Here is a 20,518-nt window from a genome sequence, read left to right on the forward strand (position 1 = left end):
GAGCTGCATGTGCGCGCAGTTGTTGTTTCTCCTGGTGGGCGAGGGCTGCCATTACTCTCCCCCTCGGTTCCTTTGGAAGGAAAACAAAGGCCCCCAACACCCCCCACCCCTTCGCTGCACTCCTATGCCCTTCTTACTCAGAGGCAAGGCCCACCAATGCATTCAGGGGGGTTGACAGCTTGGCTGAACCCGGATTGCAACCGCCGGAGCGGTACCTTTGCAGAGCGTGTGGGGGGCGACAGCATCGCGCACATTCTCCGAGGCCTCCTTCCTTTTGCACAAACAGTCTACCACCCTCCGCTAGGACGGAGACACGACACCCCAGAGGCAGCTTCCGGTGGAGAATCAGAGCCGTGGAAGAAGGCGGCGGCAGCAGCGGGGAGAGCAGTTCCGGACGCGCTGCCTCCCCGCCCGCCGTGAGCGTCTCCAAGCAGAGCCGCGCGCGTTTTGATCCAGGCGGGAGGCGGCTCAACGAGGCGGAGGGGCGTGGCGAGGCTTGTCTGGGCTGGACGCGGAGGGGGAGGGTCCCTCTCGCTGCGGCAGGAGGAGGAGGAGGCGGCGGCGGCGGGATGACCACGGGGGAAGCTAGAGGAGGAGACCGAGGAGGAGAGGCAGGCGGCGGCGGCGGCGGAGCAAGAGGAGGAGGCGTGAGGGACCGGCTTGCAAGCGAGCTAGAGCGTTAGCAGCCAAAGCACGAGCGCCGGCGTACTCCTCCTCCTCTTGCCGATCCGAGGAGCTCGACCGGCGGGCGCGATGGCACTGCGGAGTCAGGAGCAAGCGCTGTCGGAGAAGGGGGCCCTGGAAGACGAAGGGGAGGAGGGCGAAGGAGGGGAAGCCGCGGCTGGCGGCGCTGTGGTGGCCAGAGGGGGCCCTCTGGGCGCCGCGGCGCAGGGCTTCACGCCCCCCGAAGGAGGCTTCGGCTGGGTGGTGGTCCTGGCCGCCACCTGGTGCAACGGCTCCATCTTCGGTATCCACAACTCCTTCGGGATGCTCTACGTCTTGCTGCAGGACGACGGGGCCGCCGAAGACCCCTCGCTGAAGTTTAAGACAGGTGAGCGTCGGTAAGGGGCGGCTGCGAGGGTTAGGGGAGACTTGTGCGGGTTTGGAGGGAGCGAACAGCGCTGACCCTCCGGCCTGCTGGATTTAGGGAAGGCTGGGTAGGCGGGCCAGAAGTAGATGGTAGTAAAAAGGTGTGGGGGTGTTGGAGGGGGTGGGAGGTAGGATGCTACCTTCAGAAGTTCCGCTGGGGAGCTTGATTGGCGGGCCACCCTCTCAACACCCCAGTTTAGGGTTGCTGTCAATCGCCTCAGTGCCGGTTTCTGCCACCGCTCCCAGCTGCTCCAAAACTTCCCACAGTTGCAAAAGCTACTCTGAATCCCCCGAGCAATGACAACAAAAACAACAGCGAAACGTGTACAGCGCCGAGCGTGCTGCCGGCGCCTGATAGTAAATAATAGCGGTAGTGTATACTTTCACCCACGAGGAGGAGACGTGCGATTTTGGTCTCTCTGAGCATCAGAGCGGCTTGGAAGTCTTAGAGCCTCTCGGTTCCTTAGCAGCAGCCCATTAAGAACAGGAACACACACACACACGCACATTTTGATCCTATTTTGAACGTTTAAAAACCTCCCTCTCCTCTCCTCTTTAGTGTGCAGGCCAATTAACCCTGTTGCTTGCAAGTAGTGTGTTTTTTGGAATCATAGCATGCATTTCTCTAGTCTTGCTACCTAGCTGCAAATCATATTTGTATTCTGTATCTGGAGATGGTACCTTACACACCTCCTTCCCCTAAATAAGCTTGGAAGCCAAACTATAGGGGAAAAATGTAGTAATTGTGTAATGCTAGAATGACTCTAAGGGTCCTGGAAACTCAGCCTGGCACTCACCCCATCTCAGTCTCATTGTACATCTTGTATTGAGAACATTTTAGGTACATTACATAGACCAGCGTGTGCCAACGGGGTGGCATGCAGTAGCCCGCACAGCTGCAACGTTCCAAAACATGATGGGAGCTTAGCCATACTGGCCAGGAGTGATGGGAATTGTAGTCCAACATTTTGGGGGTAAACCAGGTTGACAAAGACTGGAATATACTGTTCCTTCCTGGAGAACCTATAATCTTTCTTAGTTGACATGTCAAATGAGAAGTGGGGTGGTGGAAGAATCTGCTGGTAACGAAAGTCCAGGTAAGATGGGGGCCTTTTATACCATATGAATTGTAGGTTCCAGTTACCATGAATAAGGAAGACAGGAAATTATGCACAATGGCGTTGTTGTGTTTTTGTTTTGTTTTGGTGGTAGCGGTGCCGTCAACAGTTTTATTGTTTAGCTCCATCAAAACAGTTCTAAACTTACAATGCTGAAGTTGTTCACCATTTAACATATCTGGTTACTCTTGTGCCCTCCAGATGTTTGGGGCTTGAACTTCCGTTCGCTCCAGACAGCATTTCCTGAAGAGCACCAAGTTGCCAAAGGCTACAACAGATGTATCTGAGTGTAGGAAACTTTGAAACTGTAATGTCGAAACTACCCCATAAATCCGGGTGGTGAAAGACTTTGGAATGGAAGCAACTGAGTTTGTTTAGTGTTCCTATACTGGCTCTTGATTCTTGGACTGGAGTTCCAATTTCTTGTAATGTTTCACTTGTAGTTTTGGTGGGTTTTTTGTGTGCAATGGAATTAGCATGGTTGATAGCTCCCCCGCCCCCGCCGCTTAATGGGGAAACATTTAGTTTAACACTGATGTTAAACAACTCTTGTGAACAAGGCCAGGTCAGGCAATATTGCCGCTCCAGGGGAAACTTATTTTTGCTGCCCCAGGCCTGCACTGTGTCGTTTTGAGGCGGGGAGATTTTACCATACTTCTGGAAAGGCTTTTAAAAATGCAGCCCTTTTCCCTGTGAATGGGGAAGGGACAGGGATGACAACTTGGAAAATTTATCCATGGGATGCACCTATTCCTTGTCCCTTATCTTGGTTGTCTCAAATTTCTCAGACATGTGAGTGTAGTCACCCATGTCCCCTCTAAAGCATTTTGAATGTGGCTCCCCCTGAAGGCCAGCTCTCCATAGAAGGCTATCTCTGCATATGAATTTTTAAATGTATATACACACAACTCTTGCATCAAAATGGCTATTTTCAGAATTCTGTTTCTACTTGGAAGGGGAAAGTCTGCAAGGGCTGAGGGACTGTGCAGTGCCAGTTGCTCCCAGGATGAGTTCTCCCTGGTGAAATCCTGTTGGGTATCACGTGCAACTGAACCATTTCATGCAAGGTGCCTCATGCATATGTTATTAATTATGTAACTGGCAGCAATTGCTTATGCAAAAATGCAGCAGTGCCAGGGTTTCCCCATCCCTGACAGGGAATTCTCAGACATTTTTGGTTTGCTCCTTTCAGGTTTGGATCTTGTGAAATTCCCTCCTGCTTGATTTTCCACTAATGTACCTTGTAGTACAGATGAGTCTCAACTTAACGCTGGGGTTATGTTCTAGGGATAGTGCGTAAAGCCAACATCGTGCATAATCGAAACACATTGGGTTCAATGGCAGATGAGATTGCCAAAGTCTTTTTTCCCTGAATGTGCACAAGTTAACTCTGCTATTTTTGCACAAAAGGAATTGCTACTAATTCATTTGCTGACATACACACTTAATATTAGTTACTTATAATGGCCTTGGAAAAGAGGGAGAAAGCTAGTACTTCCAGTTTAAACAAGCTCCTTTACCTAGTCATATGGAGATGATTTTAACTCTCCACAGATGGCATGCCCCCCATAACATTACTTGAATGCATTCTGTTCAGAAACTTCCTGCTACGTTTATGGTTCTGTAGAAGGCCAGGCCCCTGCTACCCAATACAGTGGTACCTTGGGTTGCGGACCTGATCCGTTTCGGGGTGCCATTCGCACCCCAAAAAGTCCACAACCTGAGCAGCACTTCTGTGCATGCGCGAAAGCGCAATAGAGCGCTTCTGCACATGCACGAAGTGCGCAGAACGGTTCTGTGCATGTGCACATGGCAAAACCCAGAAGTAAACACTTCCAGTTCCACTGCATTCGTAACACGAAAAAACGCAACCCGCCACGGACGCAACACGAGGTATGACTGTAGACACCAATGAGTCTCATTTGAACTTTCACTGGTTTTTGTGAACAGATACTCTGGGGAATCCCAGTCCAGATGAATTTGAGTATCTTATAGGACTCACCATTTGATCAGTGTAAATTTGATTATTTTTAGCTTTTTCTTTTTTCAACAACCCAAAAGTGTGGTAGCAGGGTATTACCATTTACCAGGGTATACAGAAAACAAAAACAATAAATAATAATAATGTTTAAAAAAGTAAAGGACCCCTGGATGGTTAAGTTCAATCAAAGCTGACTATGGGGTTAGGGCACTCATCTCACTTTTCAGGCTGAGAGAGCTGGTGTTTGTCCACAGACGGCTTTATGGATCATGTGGCCAGCATGACTAAGCCACTTCTGGTGCAACAGAACACTGTGTCAGAAACCAGAGCTCACGGAAACTCTGTTTACCTTCTTGCCGCAATGGTACCTATTTATCTACTTGCACTGGAGTGCTAGGTTGGCAGAAGCTGGGACAGAGCAATGGACAGATCAACGGCCCTACCCCATCGTGTAGATCCAAACCGCCAACCTTCTGATCAGCAAGCCCAAGAGGTTCGGTGACACACCAATACAAATCAAGGCATCCATATTTCCCAAGCTGCTATGGATGGTGAATGCTAAGCGTCTAAGTCCAAAGCATAGGAAATATAGTCCCACCAAATGATCTAGGGGCGCTCTGGATCCTGCACCCTCCTGAAATCATGCACTTTGTGTGCAATTGTTCGGCAATAGCCCAAGTCCAGAAGTTCTTACACTACAAAGACAAATACAGTTTTTTAAAAAGGTTTTCTGTTGCTGCGCTGTTGAAATTGTAGCTACAGCTAACCTACATGTCAAAAGCTCTTTTTATTTTATGCATTTAAAGGAGCTGTCCACTTGTAAAAGATTGTAGGGCTGCTGGAAGTGGTGGCGGTGTGGAGATTGTTCACATTTTGATTCTGGGCTGCTTCACATGTTGAAAGGCAGCAAATGCATGTTTCTCCTGGAACTTGCTCCACCCAGCTGAAGCCCAAATCTTGTTTCCAGATTGTTCCTTTTTTGTTTCTCTAATATGAAATGCTTTTAGGCATTGATTACTTTTTGGAGAGTGGGGCATGAGAGAACTGGTTGCAATAGGAGTATACTAGAAATTTTGCAAGAGTCAATAGTTCCTTTGGAAGGTAGTTCTCCCAAGCAACAGTCTTCTGTTTTTTCAGACATCATTTTAGTCCAAACTTGCATTTGATTATCCACTTATGATTGTTTATTGTTTGCTGGTCATGCTGTATTGTGACTTGATTAGGTTGGGCTGCAATAGATCCTGCTCCTTATCAATTCCCTTCTCCTCAGTTATAAGTATGTAAGTAAAAGTTAACAGTGCAGTTACTAAACATCATATAAAATTCATAAATATTTAAATCAAGTTCCTGCTATAAACATTTCAATATGTAATAGCAATAAGTTCAAAGAATTACAGCTCTCTCAGGTAGGCATGCACAGCTGTTAATATGGTGATAATGCAGGGTACCAAGCCTTAACCATAGCCCACAAAACCCTTCATGTCAGCTCTGCCCTCTCATCATCACAGGCGAAAACAGAGGTAGATGAAAGAGGTAGTCCCTGACTAATATAGCCCAGCCTATAAGTTGCATTCACAGGGTACCAATGGTGCATTTTGAGATAGTGGATGAGCTGCTCCTGGCTCCTGGGGAAATGTAGGTCTGTGATTCATGTGTTTGCAAATGGATTTGACACATTTCGGCTTTACATTCTTTGATGTACAGTCCCATTGTAGTTGTACAACTAAAATGTAATGAGTAAAGTGGACCACTGCACCACGGTTCACCTACCCAAACTGCTTTTACTCCACGTTCAGCAGGGTAAAGGTTATAGGGAATAACGGGAAATTCAGGTCTTGTGCATCAGGTCAGACATTGTTGTTCCAAATAAACTTGAACAGAAGTTAATGAGCTTTGTCATTAACTGTCTTTTGGTTCGTTGACTTTTTTTTACAAGAAGGCTGAACTCAATGCTGAAAGATGCAACACAGGTTCTGGCAAAAAGATGTAGTCCTGTCAGCTTGCCTCTTAATTCTCCTCAAGTGAAAATGGAATTGTTTTTGTTTCAGCCCATCAGGCACCACCAGCAGAGTAACAGTATTGTGTTGTGCTCTCCCCGACAATAAACCTGCAAAGTCAGCTGTGGTTATTCCCATTTTGCACACTGGGGATGGGAGAGACTGAGACTAGGAACAATTAACTTCCACAAAACTGTGCAGTGCATTTGTAGCAGGGCAAATGCAGGCACATTGGATCCCAGCCACTGCTGCATTTCAATAAAATGAAAATCTGAGTCCACAAACCATTGAGATATTTCTTCAGTATTCATTATCTGTGGTGCAGTATTCTTGTGTGTGTGATGCTGAATCCTAAGGATTGCTTTGGCATGACCATGTGACTGAAAATACTGTATTTAACACAATGGGAGGCAGGGGAAGGTAGAGGAAAGGGAGATGGGGAGAAATAGGAGGAATATGTGATTGTTTTAGATATGCATGCTTTGGCTTCATTGCCGCTCAGGATGGCTGTGCTTGCTGGGGCTGATGGGAGTTGTAGTCCAAAATAGCTGGAAGACACCCCATTGGGGAAGGCTGTACTAAGGTTCTCAGGGCAAGACCTAAAATTTCTCCCAGAAGTGGTCCTGAGTGCACCCCTGTTCAACATGGTTAGCAGGCAGCAATACAAGTCATTCCTGCACTTCCCTTGATCCCCAATGCACACACATACATACATATTATATAGCTGCCTGCCAACTGCTGCAAGTACCTGGCAGGCAGCAAAATAGAGTGGTAAATGGGAGGATCTGGGGACTAGATTATAAGTCAGAAGCAATAAAAGTTCACAAAATAGGAGGAGTAAATAGCTCTTAAGGACCCCAGGGACTGAAACTCATTTACCAATCACAGCTCTGACCTCACCCATTGGCTTAAAACACTGGCAGGCAAGTTCAGTTGTTCCCATAAAATGACCCCCCTTGCTAGATATTCCGTAGGCTCAAGGAGACGGACAGACCTCTGCTTGAGAGCTTAGTAATGAAGTGGACAAGGTAAAGGGGAGGTTGCAGAGGTCGGCTGTCCTGTCCATGTTTACTTTGCTGGAACGTTACAGAGCTAGGAATGCAAGTTGGACCCAGTGACTACTTGAATCAGCAGATAGTATGCCTTCAGTGAAGAAATAGCTTCCTAGGGAAGTCATGTGGCTAGAAAGTTCCAAATTGACTACATTATTATTATTTTTCTGTAATTGTGTCACTAAATGAAAACATATTTCATATGTTTTTGCTTGCTTGTTAGTTTAAAGCGGACCTTTTTATTCTAGCTTCCAAGGGATTTTTTACTACCATGCTTTTTTTGGGGGGGGGGGGTAAGAAACTATTTTTACCTATTTGAATTTTCACTTTAGAGGTTCACTTTGATAAGAATCCTGCAATTCCTGTCTTGCAAGGCCTCTCTTGCTTAGCCAGTCCCCCACCATTCCTTCCAGCCCCAAAGCTTCATAGACTTCCGTCACTCAGGAAGGTCCTCCCCCCTCAAACCTTCTGTTCTAGTGTGGAACATAATTCACATGCCTGAGTCACCTGGGTGGATTACTTCTTCTTCTTCTTCTTCTTCTTCTTCTTCTTCTTCTTCTTCTTCTTCTTCTTCTTCTTCTTCTTCGTTTCAAACAAAGTTGTGTTTAGTTGTGTGCCTTAGTTTTCTGCTTCTGCCAGCTTGTAACTTGGCTGACCAGGTCTGAAATGGGGGCCCTGTTTGCAGGATCCTACCTCGAGGCTAAGGACTGTTCTCCCCTTGGTCCTAAGCCTTTGTTTGGGCTGTACGTCTTTCGACTGCAGGTGGAGGCTTGCACATTCGAATGCCTCTCCGTACAAAATAATCCTCTGCTCACCCCCCCCACCCAAAGTTTTAGGGACAGGACTACTCTAGATCCCTACATGTAGTTTACCTTTGCAGAATGATTTTTTTTTTTTTAAAAAAAAATATGACCTAGCAATCTATTGCATGGGCCTCCCCTGGCAGCCTGAAGTGGTATATACAGGTTGACTACCTTAGGGAAAACAAAGCCCCAAATCTGGTCTGGTCCATCCTGTGGCCACAGCATTCTGCAAACTTAAAAAAAAATGCAGGAAAATTTCCAATTTTTGTATGCATTTTTGTACATTTTTTGAGCTGAGAACTGTGTTGCAAAATCAGGGAAGTATAAGAAACAAAGAGATAACAATGCTCTGTTCTATGCATAGGAGGTACAGATTCTGCCAGTTTGCTTTAAAATGTGGACCTTGAATAATGCTTGTCGAGTGTGTCTGTCTTTTAGGAAAGCCTACCTTACAGGGTTCTAGATTCAGGTTGGTAGCCGTGTTGGTCTGACGCAGTAGAAATATATATATAAAATAAAAAAGTTGTCCAGCAGCACCTTAGAGGCCAACTAAGTTTGTCACTGGTATGAGCTTTTGTGTGCATGCACACTTCTTCAGAACTGATCTGAACGAGAGCTCATACCCAGAACAAACTTGTTGGTCTCTAAGGTGCTACTGGGGATATATATATATATATATATATATATATATATATATATATATATATATAAAATTACCTTGCAGGGTGGTTCTGATGATAAAAGGGATGGGAGAGAACTTTGCATGCCTCCTTAAGTGCTTTGGTTGGACATGAATGAAGCAAACCCTGTGTGGCAATATATTTCTCATTCTCCAACTGCCTGTTCTTATTTGGTCAAAACAGAACCATATACCCACAAGAGGTAGGTACCTGGAGGCTTGGAGAGTCCCCGCAGTTTGCAAAAGTACAACAAATCCTGCAGTGAAAAATGAAGTCCCAGTCAGAATTGAGCATGCCTAGTAGCTACATAATTCTTGCTGAGGATTGGGAGGGCGTAGAAACGGGACCGAGGGAATGGAATGGAATATCCTGGTATAAGGCATGACTGACTGTGCACTGTACACTGCAGCATTTTATTGCAGCTGCCACATCTTAATAACATATTTTCTTGAAAGCTGCTTATCTGAAAAGGTTAACAATGTGCTGTTTATAGGTTTGGTGGTGGTTGGCTTTTTTTTTTTGCCTGCCTTTACAGGAAAGGCATATCCTAACATTTTATTTTTATGGGACCACCTCATTGTGATATGGAAGAGTGGAAAAGGCATATCACTGGGCATGTTAGTGCCTATACTTCCAGTAAACGTTGTATTTTACTTTGAGAATCTGCCACAGGCTAAGCATGGGTCAGAAATTTACTGCAAGTTCCTTCTCTGGCACTGACTCACTTTATGGCCTTAATCAAAACACTCTGTGTGAGCCACCCTTGAGTTTTCCTTGCTCTTTTGGTGTGTTGAGTGTTGCACCTTCAGGCTGAAGTCTGCCTATCTCAGTGGATTGAGTGGCTGGACACTTGGGCCATTCTCTCATGGTCTACGTGCAGCACAGGTCTATGGACACAGTGTATGCCTGTGAAAATAGGACTTATGCTAAATAACATCAACAGATGCAAGGTGTGGACCCAACCCAAACAATAACAGTGCACAGGGCTTTGATTATCCGTGTTTCAGCCACCTTTGCAATGTCACGTTCTCCAGGTTTTGATCTTATACAAGACGAGGTCCCTTCAGATCAAATTTAGGACTAGGGTATCAAAACAACACCGGCAGTTCGTTTGTTTACATATACTGAACAATATAATCCTTTTAAGTGAAGTAGTGAAGAAGACAAGCAAATACTGCTGTGACTTCAAACACACCCTTCAGTTGGATTGGTGTCTCTTCCCATCTCTTCAGCTTAGAGAGTTGCCTTGTGGTTGAGTCAGATCATTGGTCCATCAACCCAGCATTATCTACACTGACTGGCAGTGCCTCTCCAGAGTTTCAGACAGCCCTACCTGAAGATGCCATGTGGGATTGAGCCTCACGCAGAGCAGATGCTCTGCCACTGAACTGCAGCCCTTCCCTGCAAAACCAGCTGTGCTGTTTTGGAGTTCCATTTTTGCTCCAGAGGAGTGTTCAGAAAATAAATAAATAACTAGCAAAATCTGATGACATCTAGCAAAATCTGATGAGAACATGCAACACACACACACACACAACAACAACAACAACAACAACCACACATTGCCAGGGAGATGTTGGCCTGAATTCTTGGGTTCTGATTCATGTTGGAACTATAGCTCTACCTCCGAAAGTCCTTAACCTCCAAGGACTCTATGCTGCTCATGCAAGGAGGTTTTTCACTGTGTCTTCAATACATTCTCATCAAAATGCTGACCCAAATTATTTTCCCTTTTCACAATTTTTGTGGACAATCTGTTAAGCTAAAACACACACAAAACACACACACTGGAAATGGCAAACCTGGATTAAAGAGGATGAAACCTTGAGAAGAAGAACGTTGCGTGCATGCTGCAGAAACAGAAACAACAAACAAACAAGCAAACAAGCCCTTGCATGCATGGGTGGCATAGAGTCCACAACAAACTCGCCTTGTGAAGATATCCTAAGACTCCAGGTCAGCCCATCACTGCTAGCAAAGTCCACCCCCACCAGCTGGGACTTGTAAAAGTCTCATAAAGTTCTCTTCGCTCTATCTCTCCTGTAGTTCCATGCCACTTTTTTGTGTCTTGTTATCTAGATAACATTGCACTTGGAGGGGGGGGGGAGATGCCCAGGTGGCATTTTCTAGCTTTCTGCTAGAGCTCCCCCCCCTTTTTAAAAAGACAGCACCATGAAGATGGAGTGGAAGCAAACCACTTGTGAAATTGTATAAACTGAAACAACTGCTCAACATTGCCGATTGTTAATCTTGATCCTGTATGGGATTAGAACTTTTTCAAGGAGCTGTGGGTGTCTTATTAGACTCATGCTGCCTCTTTTCTTCTCACATGCCAGGGCTGAAGTTCACAGTGGGTCTTGGAAGTGATGTGCAGTTAACTTGTGCATTGCCCTTCCCCCAGCTTAGGGGCCAGAAGAGGGATTTGCAAGGAGACCTGCTGGAACAGAAAGAGGACCCTCTCGGCAGTAGGAAGTCAGAGCTGGTAATAGGATAGTCCTTGGCTGCTGTAAAGGCTTTCCTGTCAATAAATGCACCTTAAGAGGCTGTTTGCTCTTCCTGCTCCTTGGCCAGCTTCACCTTTCTCCCAGGTCTAAGCCAGGTCAGCTAGATGCTTTTCAGATTCTGCCTTCACTAGTTTTGTGAAAACAGGTGGCCATGTTACTGTGGTTGAGAGTAAGTTGTCATATCACATTGGCTTTGTGAAAACAGGTTGCTGCATTATTCCCATTTTGCAGACCTGCACCTGGGAGGGAACACCTTATTCAAGGCCGCAGAATGAGGAAAGGTAGGACTGAACACTTAAGTGCTCAGAATGCTTATCCGGGGATCATAAACTTCCCCATGTTTTTGGAGGCCAATCTGTTTTCCCAACAATGGGCTGCAAAAGTGCTGTGCCATGCAGCAAATCTCATGTGATTCTGATGCAGCCAGTGATGGGGTGCCTAAGCAGATCTGGCAGTGCACTTTAGAACAAAGTTGTCATTAGGCAATTAAGCACCGTGGACTCTTTGTTAGAAGCATACTGGCTGCCTCTCACGGCAGTGTGGAAAACAACTTCCCTCCAGGATATGTTGGCAGAGGTTTTTATTACAGTGTCAAGTATAGGGATGCCTCTTTGGAATCAAAGGTGCATATCCAACATGATATTTAACTTTCTATAAGCTTGGAGAAAGTATCAGGCACAGAGCAAAAGTGCACAGGATATTGGAGTTGCCAAATGTGTAGGACATGTGCCAGTGCACTTCATTAAGTTCAACCCTCTCTTGGCTGACATAGCAAAGAAGATGACCTCAGAGGCCTTTTCTTTCTGCAGGACTGCATTGTCCCCTTTTTAAAAGAAAGAAAGAAAGAAAGAAGGAAAGAAAGAAAGAAAGAAAGAAAGCTGAATGAAGTGCATGCCTGCATGGGCACCTACATTTAGCCTGCCTGTGCATTCCTTCTAATTCTCCTAACATTAATTTGTTTGAAAAAGAACCCTGGGAGAAGGGAGCACACCCCTTTGTGGAGGGGGGGGGCATCAATTTTTCAAGTAAGTATATGTTTCAAACAGTAATAATACAAACAGTATAATTACAAACAGTAATAATAATAAAAGAAACTTCAGACACACAAAAATGGGTTGCGTGTTTCATCCCCCCTCTCCTTCTTCAGCCCCCCCCCAGTTACCTGAAGGATGGAGGCAGCAGCCATATACCAGTTCAGGCCATTGGCCCAGCTAGCTCAGTATTGTCTACATTAGCATTCATCTGCCTTGGGTCCCCAGAGGTTCTTGGACTACAACCCCCATCATACTTTACCATTGGCCATGTTGGCTGGGGATGGTGGTCTTTGTAGTCTTAGCAACAACTGGAGGACCCAGAATTGGGGAAGGCTGCCTTTTGCAGGCAGCAGCTCTCCAGCTACAGTATTTCAGACAAGGAATCTTTCCCAGCCCTACTCCGAGATCAGTGGGAAGTGAACGTGGGACTTTCTGCATGCAGAGCAGATGCTCTGCCACCAAGCTACAGACATCCCCGAGCACAGTATTCGGAGCACCAAGGCAGCAGCAACAGAACTACCTTCGCCACCAGACAATTGCGCTGTAGAAGAGGCCCAGACTTCAACTAGGCACCCTTCTCAGTGGAGTTCTTAACCTTGAATGACTTGTAAGCATACCGCTAGCCTGAAAGCTGCCGGTGGCAGATGGAGAATGGAAATTATTGTAGAAACAGACATTCTGAGACATTCTGCTCAGAGGGAATGGCTTTCCAGAGGCAGGCCGAAACCCAGTCCCGAGACTTTTCTGTGTGAGGTCCTGCTGGCTTGGAGAGGAAACCCTAATGACACAGTGTGCTTGGGACAGCAGCCATTTTGAAGCCCAGCTTAGTAAAGCTGGCTGTATTCCACCACACAAATTGACCACAGTTCCTCCTTCGGATGGCTTGCTCCGAAGTGCTGTGGAAATGGGTGTGCCCTAAGCTGCTCTTCACCAACTTGGAATCTCCGGGATGCTGTTGTACTACAACTTGCATTAGCTGCTAGTCTTTTCAGGTGGGTAAAGACTGTTCCAAGCAAATGGGAGATAACTTACTAATATCTTAAATGACTTGTACTGCATTCATGCACCACCACTTTGGCCTGAATCATAATTTTCCTCTAACCCGGCCTTTTGTCAACCCATTGGAGGTACCACACTCATTTTTCTCTGGGAGGGTGGTGGAACAAGGTATGGCAATTGGTAGCAGTTGAGAATCTCGCAGAGCAGGGAACATGCGGCTATGGGTATGTCAACACTTCCACTTGTCCTGCCACTCCCCCCCTCCCCCAAAGATAAAACGCTGCTTGCCACTGAATCAGAAAAAAAACCAGTCCTCAAAAAACGATTGATGTTTGTTCTGATTGAGCAGTAAACAGTGGGATTTTTCATGGAAACTGGCAGGACAAGTGGAAAACCTCTTGCACCTATGCTTTCTAGGCACGGGGCAAGCAGAAGTGTGGATGAGCCCTTTAGGGGAATTAAATCTAAGTCATTTGTTTCTTTAAATTGGTTTCCATTTACTGAATTTGTCATGTGTCAGCCCCTCTCCCGTCCTGATTCTCGCCATCCCCAGTGGTCTTATTCCCCAAAGACACCTGGCCCTTGGCTTGAGTTTGTCATTTATTTGACATCTAAGTCATTACCTGATCACTGGAGGGATATTATTTCTTTTGCTGTATAATTTTTTATCAGCATTTTCAAACATTTTCACAATAATCTTAATATCAAATAATTGCATTGTTTCATAGTTGACTTCCCACCCCCATCTCCACAGTGCTTTTACTCAAATATTGTTGACTGCATTATATCTTTATTTATTACGTTTCTCTGTTACAGTTATTTTATCATTTTTATTCCGCTGCCTTTATCTTGAATCCTGCCCGCAATTTCATTTGACTATAGCATTTTTTTAAGTAGTCCATGAAAAGCCTCCGTTCTTCTATCAGGGATATTGTTTTTTACCTTGCCACTGTGTGGCACCTTCTGCTCCTTTCCCTCCCCTGATTCTCTTTCTTTTTTCACCCTGACTGCCAAAATGTATCAGGGTTGGGTTTGTTGATGATTTGTGGTTTATGTCCTGTGTTGCGTTGAAAATTCTCAATAAAAACTAAATTACCACCACCACCACCAACAACAACTGGAGATATCAGGGTTTGAACCTGGGATGTCTCGTATCTGCTGGATCACTATGTTGCCATTCCTTCTGAAGCAGTTCTAGAAGGGCTTGATTTGTATGTGAAAGGGAGTGCAGAAATAGGATTCAGTGTACTTCTACCTCTTCAGTGCTTGGCTGTTATAAAACAGCAAAAAATGGAACAAAAATAAAAACTAATCCTACAAATTGCAAGCTTTCTAGTGATGCAAACATACTTGAGGACTCATTTTATGCACACTTTAGAACTGTGACCCTGGGAAGACCTGAAAGTTATGTAATCAAGGCAGCAGGGTGGGTGGGTGAAATTTGAGAAAAGCAATGCAGGAGTTTGGAGTGCTGTGCCAACTCTTTCTTTATTCCTCTAGCTGTCTCCATTAATGTGCATTTGCCATAAATCACCCAGAGGGTGTGTTCATTGCCCGGAGAATCTTCTGCCTAAGACAGGCTTTCTAACCATGTTCTGAACTTTAAATGCCAAGGGGTGTTTGGATTCTTCAAACACCATCTCCTTGGCGGCATTTCCTGCCTTTGCTTTCCTCACCCCCGTCCACTTCCCAAACCCACCCAGACCTGCCTTCCTTTGAAACTGAAAAGAAAATAAAAGAAGTGAGAGAGAAAATGAGAAAAAATCATATTGTAGCTCTGGGCGAAAAAGGAAGGGAGCAAATGGGGATAAATGAGCAGTTAGCAGCTATTAAACAGCTGTGTTAAAGTGGCATGGAAAAAGAGCATTTTCCATTGCAGGCTGGTCCATTAGGATGAATGGCTGTAGGAAGAGTGAATGGTTAAGGAAAGGCTGTAGCTAAGTAGGTAGAGCATCTGCCTTGCATGTAGAAGACCCCAGGTTCAATTCCCAGGGGCATCTCCACATAGGGCAGGGAGCAGCTCCCTGCCTAAAATCCTGGAGAGCTGCTGCCAGTCAGTGTAGACAGTATTGAGATATCTAGATGAACCAATGGTCTGTCTCAGTAGGAGCTAGCTTCTTATGTTTCTAATGGGGCACAGCTCAGTCAATCTCAGTCTGCCCCATAGCAAGCCTCCACCTGTCCTGTCTTCTTTCTTATATCCTGTCCAGGAGTTGGCATAGGCAAGAACCTGTTGGATCTGGCTTTGACTGCTCCTGGACTCCTGTCCCGCTAGTTCTAATGGGCACCAGACACCACTGTTCAATAACCTCCCAGCTAATACCCCTTTCTGCAAGGTTAGACTGTTGGTCATTAGGGTCAGATCACACACTGATCCACATTCCTTGTCTTGGAGGAGGGCTGCAGCTCTGATCCACATGGAATAGGGTCCCAGATTCAATCCTGTCTGGCATCTCCAGGTAGGACTGGGAAAGGTCCCCCCTCTGTCAATCTGCTGCCAATCAGAGTAGGCAGTTCTGAGCTAGATTGAGGGCTAACTCAATATTAGGCCTGTCATCGTGGTGTTGAGTTCTAGCTTAGCTGCAAATCAGTTTACTCTCCGAGCCTTCAAATCCTGCCCCCTTAAAAATCAATGTGGGATTTGGCACAGGCTTTTTTGATTGTAGGATTACATACCTGAGCTGCAGAAACTATGCCTGGGTGCAAGCATTGCTTCTTGACCTCCCAAGCAACCCAGTTCTTTTCTTCATAGGAGTGACTGGCATCCATTGCCCTATGTGGGAGACAAGGAGGTACTGAAGCAGGACGGTCCAACTTTTCATACCAAGTGGGCTGCAAGAGTACTTCAATACCCATGGGACACACGCTGCTTTGTTGTGTGGGGATGAAGGTAGGGAAGGGGAAGTGAGCCCAAAATTTGACGTCTCTCCCACAGCCCTGGCACTGTGAGGCGCTGGCAGGGCCCTTAAAGGCTTCCTACCTCCTTCCTAAAGCTGGGAAAGTGCTAACTAGACTTTGGGAAGGATGTGGGAGGAGTCCAGCATCCTGTCAGAGCCTTATGTCTTCTTCCCAAAGCCCAGAGCCTAATCTACCCTCTGCTTTCGGAAGGCGGCACAAGGGCTGTGGTGGTGGGGGCATCAAATGTTGCCAAGGTCCTCCAAAAAGGCCTTGAGGGCCACATGTTGGCCTTCGGCCGCGTGTTGGACTGCCCTGTACTGAAGATTTTCTTAAGGTGGAGACCAAACCTACTTCTTGCCGTAATTGATCATGGGCATTAAGAAAATGACCTTAGATTAGGATAGCCACTTCCTGGGTTCTGTTGCTTGGTCACGCTACAGTGGCAGACTGTAAACAGCTTTAATAAAGTGAATATTTATATTCATTAAAGGTAAGTACTTTAAAAGCAGTTTAAACTCCTTCAGAATTGTTCTTACTTTCTGTGTTTATACAGCAAAACTCCCTAGTGAGCAAAAGCCTGGCAAAGGATTATCTCGATCTGCCTTATTAGTTTTGGCATGATTTTGTTAAGGGGGGGGGGGTGTCCCGTACTTTAAAGTTCTTATAAAATGTTTTAACTATTTCCCTCAAATACTGAAAATTGCAAAGAAAATATCTATATATTAGGGGTGGTGCTGTGGGTTAACCCACAGAGCCTAGCAATTGCCAATCAGAAGGTCGGCGGTTCGAATCCCCATGACGGGGTGAGCTCCTGTTGCTTGGTCCCTGCTCCTGCCAATCTAGCAGTTCGTAAGTACGTCAAAGTGCAAGTAGATAAATAGGTACCGCTACAGCGGGAAGGTAAACAGTGTTTCCATGTGTTGCTCTGGTTCGCCAGAAGCGGCTTTGTCATGCTGGCCACATGACCTGGAAACTGTATGCCAGCTCCCTCAGCCAATAACGCGAGATGAGCGCCGCAGCCCCAGAGTCGGTCACGACTGGACCTAATGGTCAGGGGTCCCTTTACCTTTACCTAAAGGAAGATCAGGATATGTAAGTAGGTTTCTGGTTCATTTGTGGTGGATTGGCAAAGATTTCCATCCCCTGATTGTTAAGCAACAGCTTTAAAAAAAGGGGGGGGAAAAGGTTCTGAAATTAATGGACCTTGAGGAGAAACCAGAAGTGTTGCAAGATTCAGGATAGAGAAAAGAAAGTCTGCAGTGCATAGTTAAACTAATTGATGACCCCCAACTTAGATGGCTTAAAAGAGGATTAGATAAATATACAGTATGAACAGGGGCGTACCCAGGATCAAAACTAGGGGGGGCAAGGGGCGGGGCCAAGGCATGGGAGGGAAGGGAGGAAGTGGGGGGGTTCCGGTTTCCGCCTGCAGGAATGGCGGACCTGTTTTCCATCCCTCTGACCTTCGTAAGGAATTTGGCGGTTGCTAGGGGAGTAAATGGCAACCCCCTACCCTCTCCGGGGGTTACGGAGAGGGGCCGCTGGCCCGCGATGCCCCCAGACCCACTCCGACTGTTTATGGAGTGGGGGGAGCTTGGGCTGAAGCACTTACGAGGGCCAGGACTCCCGGACGCTAATCTGCATGGCGGGGATTTCCATGATTAAAGAAGATAATTAGGCTTAAATTTATGGACATACTTCAGAAGGAGGGGCAGAAGCGCTGTTTACTGCCGAGAAATCTATGCTGCTGAGGGTGAGGAGTTAAAGGCTGTATTTCATCTGGAAGAAGGATTGATGGGGACGGAGCGATAAGGGAAGCGAGTCTTTCTTTTTTATTTTTTTTCATATGAGTTACTTCGTACCTTCCCAGACGTGATGTGCTGGCTTGTTTGGAGTGAAAGAGAAGCAAAAGACTGTGTGAGTTGAACTTTATAAACTGTTGTTATTGAGTATATTTTTTGAAGATGAGGAGTTGCTGACGAGAAAAGCCCCCCTCTAGTTGGATGGGAGGAGTGCCTGGACGCGTTCGGGGGATTTATGAGTTGTGACGCACTTTGAATTGGAGCAGCGACCTGAAGCTAAGTTCAGCTATAGGGCAAGGAGATCCATTAATTTACCATGCATGGTGTGAGGTCTGGTTCTTCTGCCTGGAAAAGCTGTAAATTTTATAAAGATCGTTAATCTATGAGAGAAAACGAAAGTGATTTGAGTTTTTTTAAGATGGCGCTGCTTCGTGTTGAGAGTCGACGCAATAGGGACGCTCCAGACCAAGAAGATTTATGGGGAGGCTGGACTGATTAACTCACACAGGAGAAAGAACATTTGTGAAACTTTGTTTGACATTTATCTCAGCAGCTGGAAAATAATCGGTTGAAAGAGGAAAACATCTATGTGACTGTAAGGGAAAGATCTGGATTATTATGAACTCGGAGGGACGATTTGAACTTTAGAAAAAAGACGGCAGTGGACGGTTGCGAGGAATCCCCAATTTCTTGAAGCATGGGAACCCAAAAAAATTTTCTAGATGATTTGGCATAACATTCGGTTTGATTGATATATATGTGTATAATTTGAAATAATGAATATGATATAATTGGTTTTAATTGGAAAATTAATAAAAATATATTTAAAAAAAAAGGGAGGGAAGGGAGGAATTGGGGCGGGGGAGGAGCCGGAGCGCGATGGCTGCCGGGCGAGGGGGTTGCCGGCAGCAGCAGCAGCAGGATTGGCAGCAGCGGGGGAGTCTCCAGAGGCAGGTGGCGGAGGAGGAGCACAACCCAGCAGAGCCTGAGTTCGGCATTCCCGCCTGCCCTGCTGCGCCCTCCAGCTTCCCGTCGCGCTCTCTGGTTCCCCGCCACGCTTGGCCTTGCCGGAGGGCGCGACGGGGAGCTGGAGGGAGGGCGCGGCGCGATGGGCGGGAATGCCGAACTCGCGCTCCGCCGGGCTGTGCTCCGCCTCTGCCCACCAGCCCCGCCGGCAGCGCCGCTCTCGTGCACCAGCTCTGCTTCTAGGGGGGGCAGCTGCCCCCCGCCCCGTGCTGGGTACGCCCATGAGGATGAAAGAGAGGGCTATTGATGGCTGCTAGCCACAATAACTGTAGTCTGCCTCCACGGTTGGAGGCAGCAATGTCTCTGAATACCAGTTGCCGGAAACTACTGGAGGGACGAGTGCTCTTGTGGTCAAATATTGCTTGTGGGCTTTCCATTGGGGCATTTGGCTGGCCACTGTGAGAACTGTCTGATGCAGCAGGCTCCTTTATGTTCTTTTGTACAAAGGGATTATGAGTTCAGTCCCAGTGTTGAGAACAGATCCCTGGGTCCCACCACAAAGCTACTATTTCACATCAGCCTGCCTTTCTGAGCCACTGTTTTGCAGCTGACTCTGGACCAAAGTAGATCCCCCAAATCTGAAGTCTGTTCACATCCACTATGCCTCTTCCATAGGCTTTGTGTGCCATGTTTTAAGCATGCATTTCCATGTCACTTTCCAAACTGCAAAGAGCCAATTTTTGCTTGGTTTTCTTAGTGGATTTGTTGCACTGTAGATCTGAAGTTCTGGCAAGTGCTTGAATCTATCCTGCGAAATACTGAAAGTTGGGAGGCCCCCTGAGTCTAAAGGCTGACATCATAGCTATACCACCAGCCATTTTTAAAATAGTTCTTTGACTTTTTGCTTCCCCTCTCCCTCCTTTGCATAACTTGTCTGCTGGAGGATGCTAAAGCATGCCCCAAGTTTGTGACCATTTGGTTGGACCCAGTGGAGGGATTGCCCAACAACTGTGGATTTGGGAGTTATCTTTTATTTACCTGGCTACCATTGCTCTTTATGTGCCTTGAAATATAATACTTAAATAGCAAGAAAACCTGTTGGTAGAAAGCTTCAGTATTACTGCGGCATGTTCTCAGCAGGATTTAAAGACTAATGCAGGGCAGTGAAGGCACATGGATTGGTGTTACGGTAAGTACAGTGGGGGAACATGTCTGTGTGTGTGTGTGTGTGTGTGTGTGTGTGTGTGTGTGTGTGTGTTTGTAAGATTTGTAGGTGCTTGGATGAGAATGTTAATGTTTTATATGAAATTTTAATAACATAATGTATTCATGTTGTTAAATAATAGTTGGAGAACTTTGTAATAAGCAACGAAAAACACAAAACGTTAAAAACAGCACACTGCAGCACACAAGGAACAGCATGGTCCCAAACGGAGGCCACAACTTTGGGGTTGTTATGATTATTTACTGAATTTACATACCACCCTATACCCAGAGGCCTCAGGGCAGTTCACAGAATTTATAGAGTATGCAAAGGTTATCAGGTGCAAAGAGGGAGGGACAGGGACAGGGTCAGGGACAGGGAGAGAGAGAAG

General features: G+C 46.2%; 1 protein-coding gene across 1 annotated transcript in view; it reads left to right on the forward strand.

The window, feature by feature from the left end:
- The first annotated feature begins 527 nt into the window (after positions 1–527).
- The window catches only part of SLC16A2 (solute carrier family 16 member 2), a 96,285-nt gene continuing 76,294 nt past the window's right edge, over positions 528–20,518 (forward strand). Inside the window, exon 1 of the mRNA XM_035113528.3 lies at positions 528–1,051. Coding sequence (XP_034969419.1) covers positions 754–1,051 — 298 coding nt within the window. The 5' untranslated portion in view covers positions 528–753. The remainder of the gene's footprint in view (positions 1,052–20,518) is intronic.

The sequence above is a fragment of the Zootoca vivipara genome, chromosome Z2 (assembly GCF_965207765.1).
Source record: "Zootoca vivipara chromosome Z2, rZooViv2.hap1.1, whole genome shotgun sequence".
In the NCBI taxonomy this organism is placed as follows: Eukaryota; Metazoa; Chordata; class Lepidosauria; order Squamata; family Lacertidae; genus Zootoca; species Zootoca vivipara.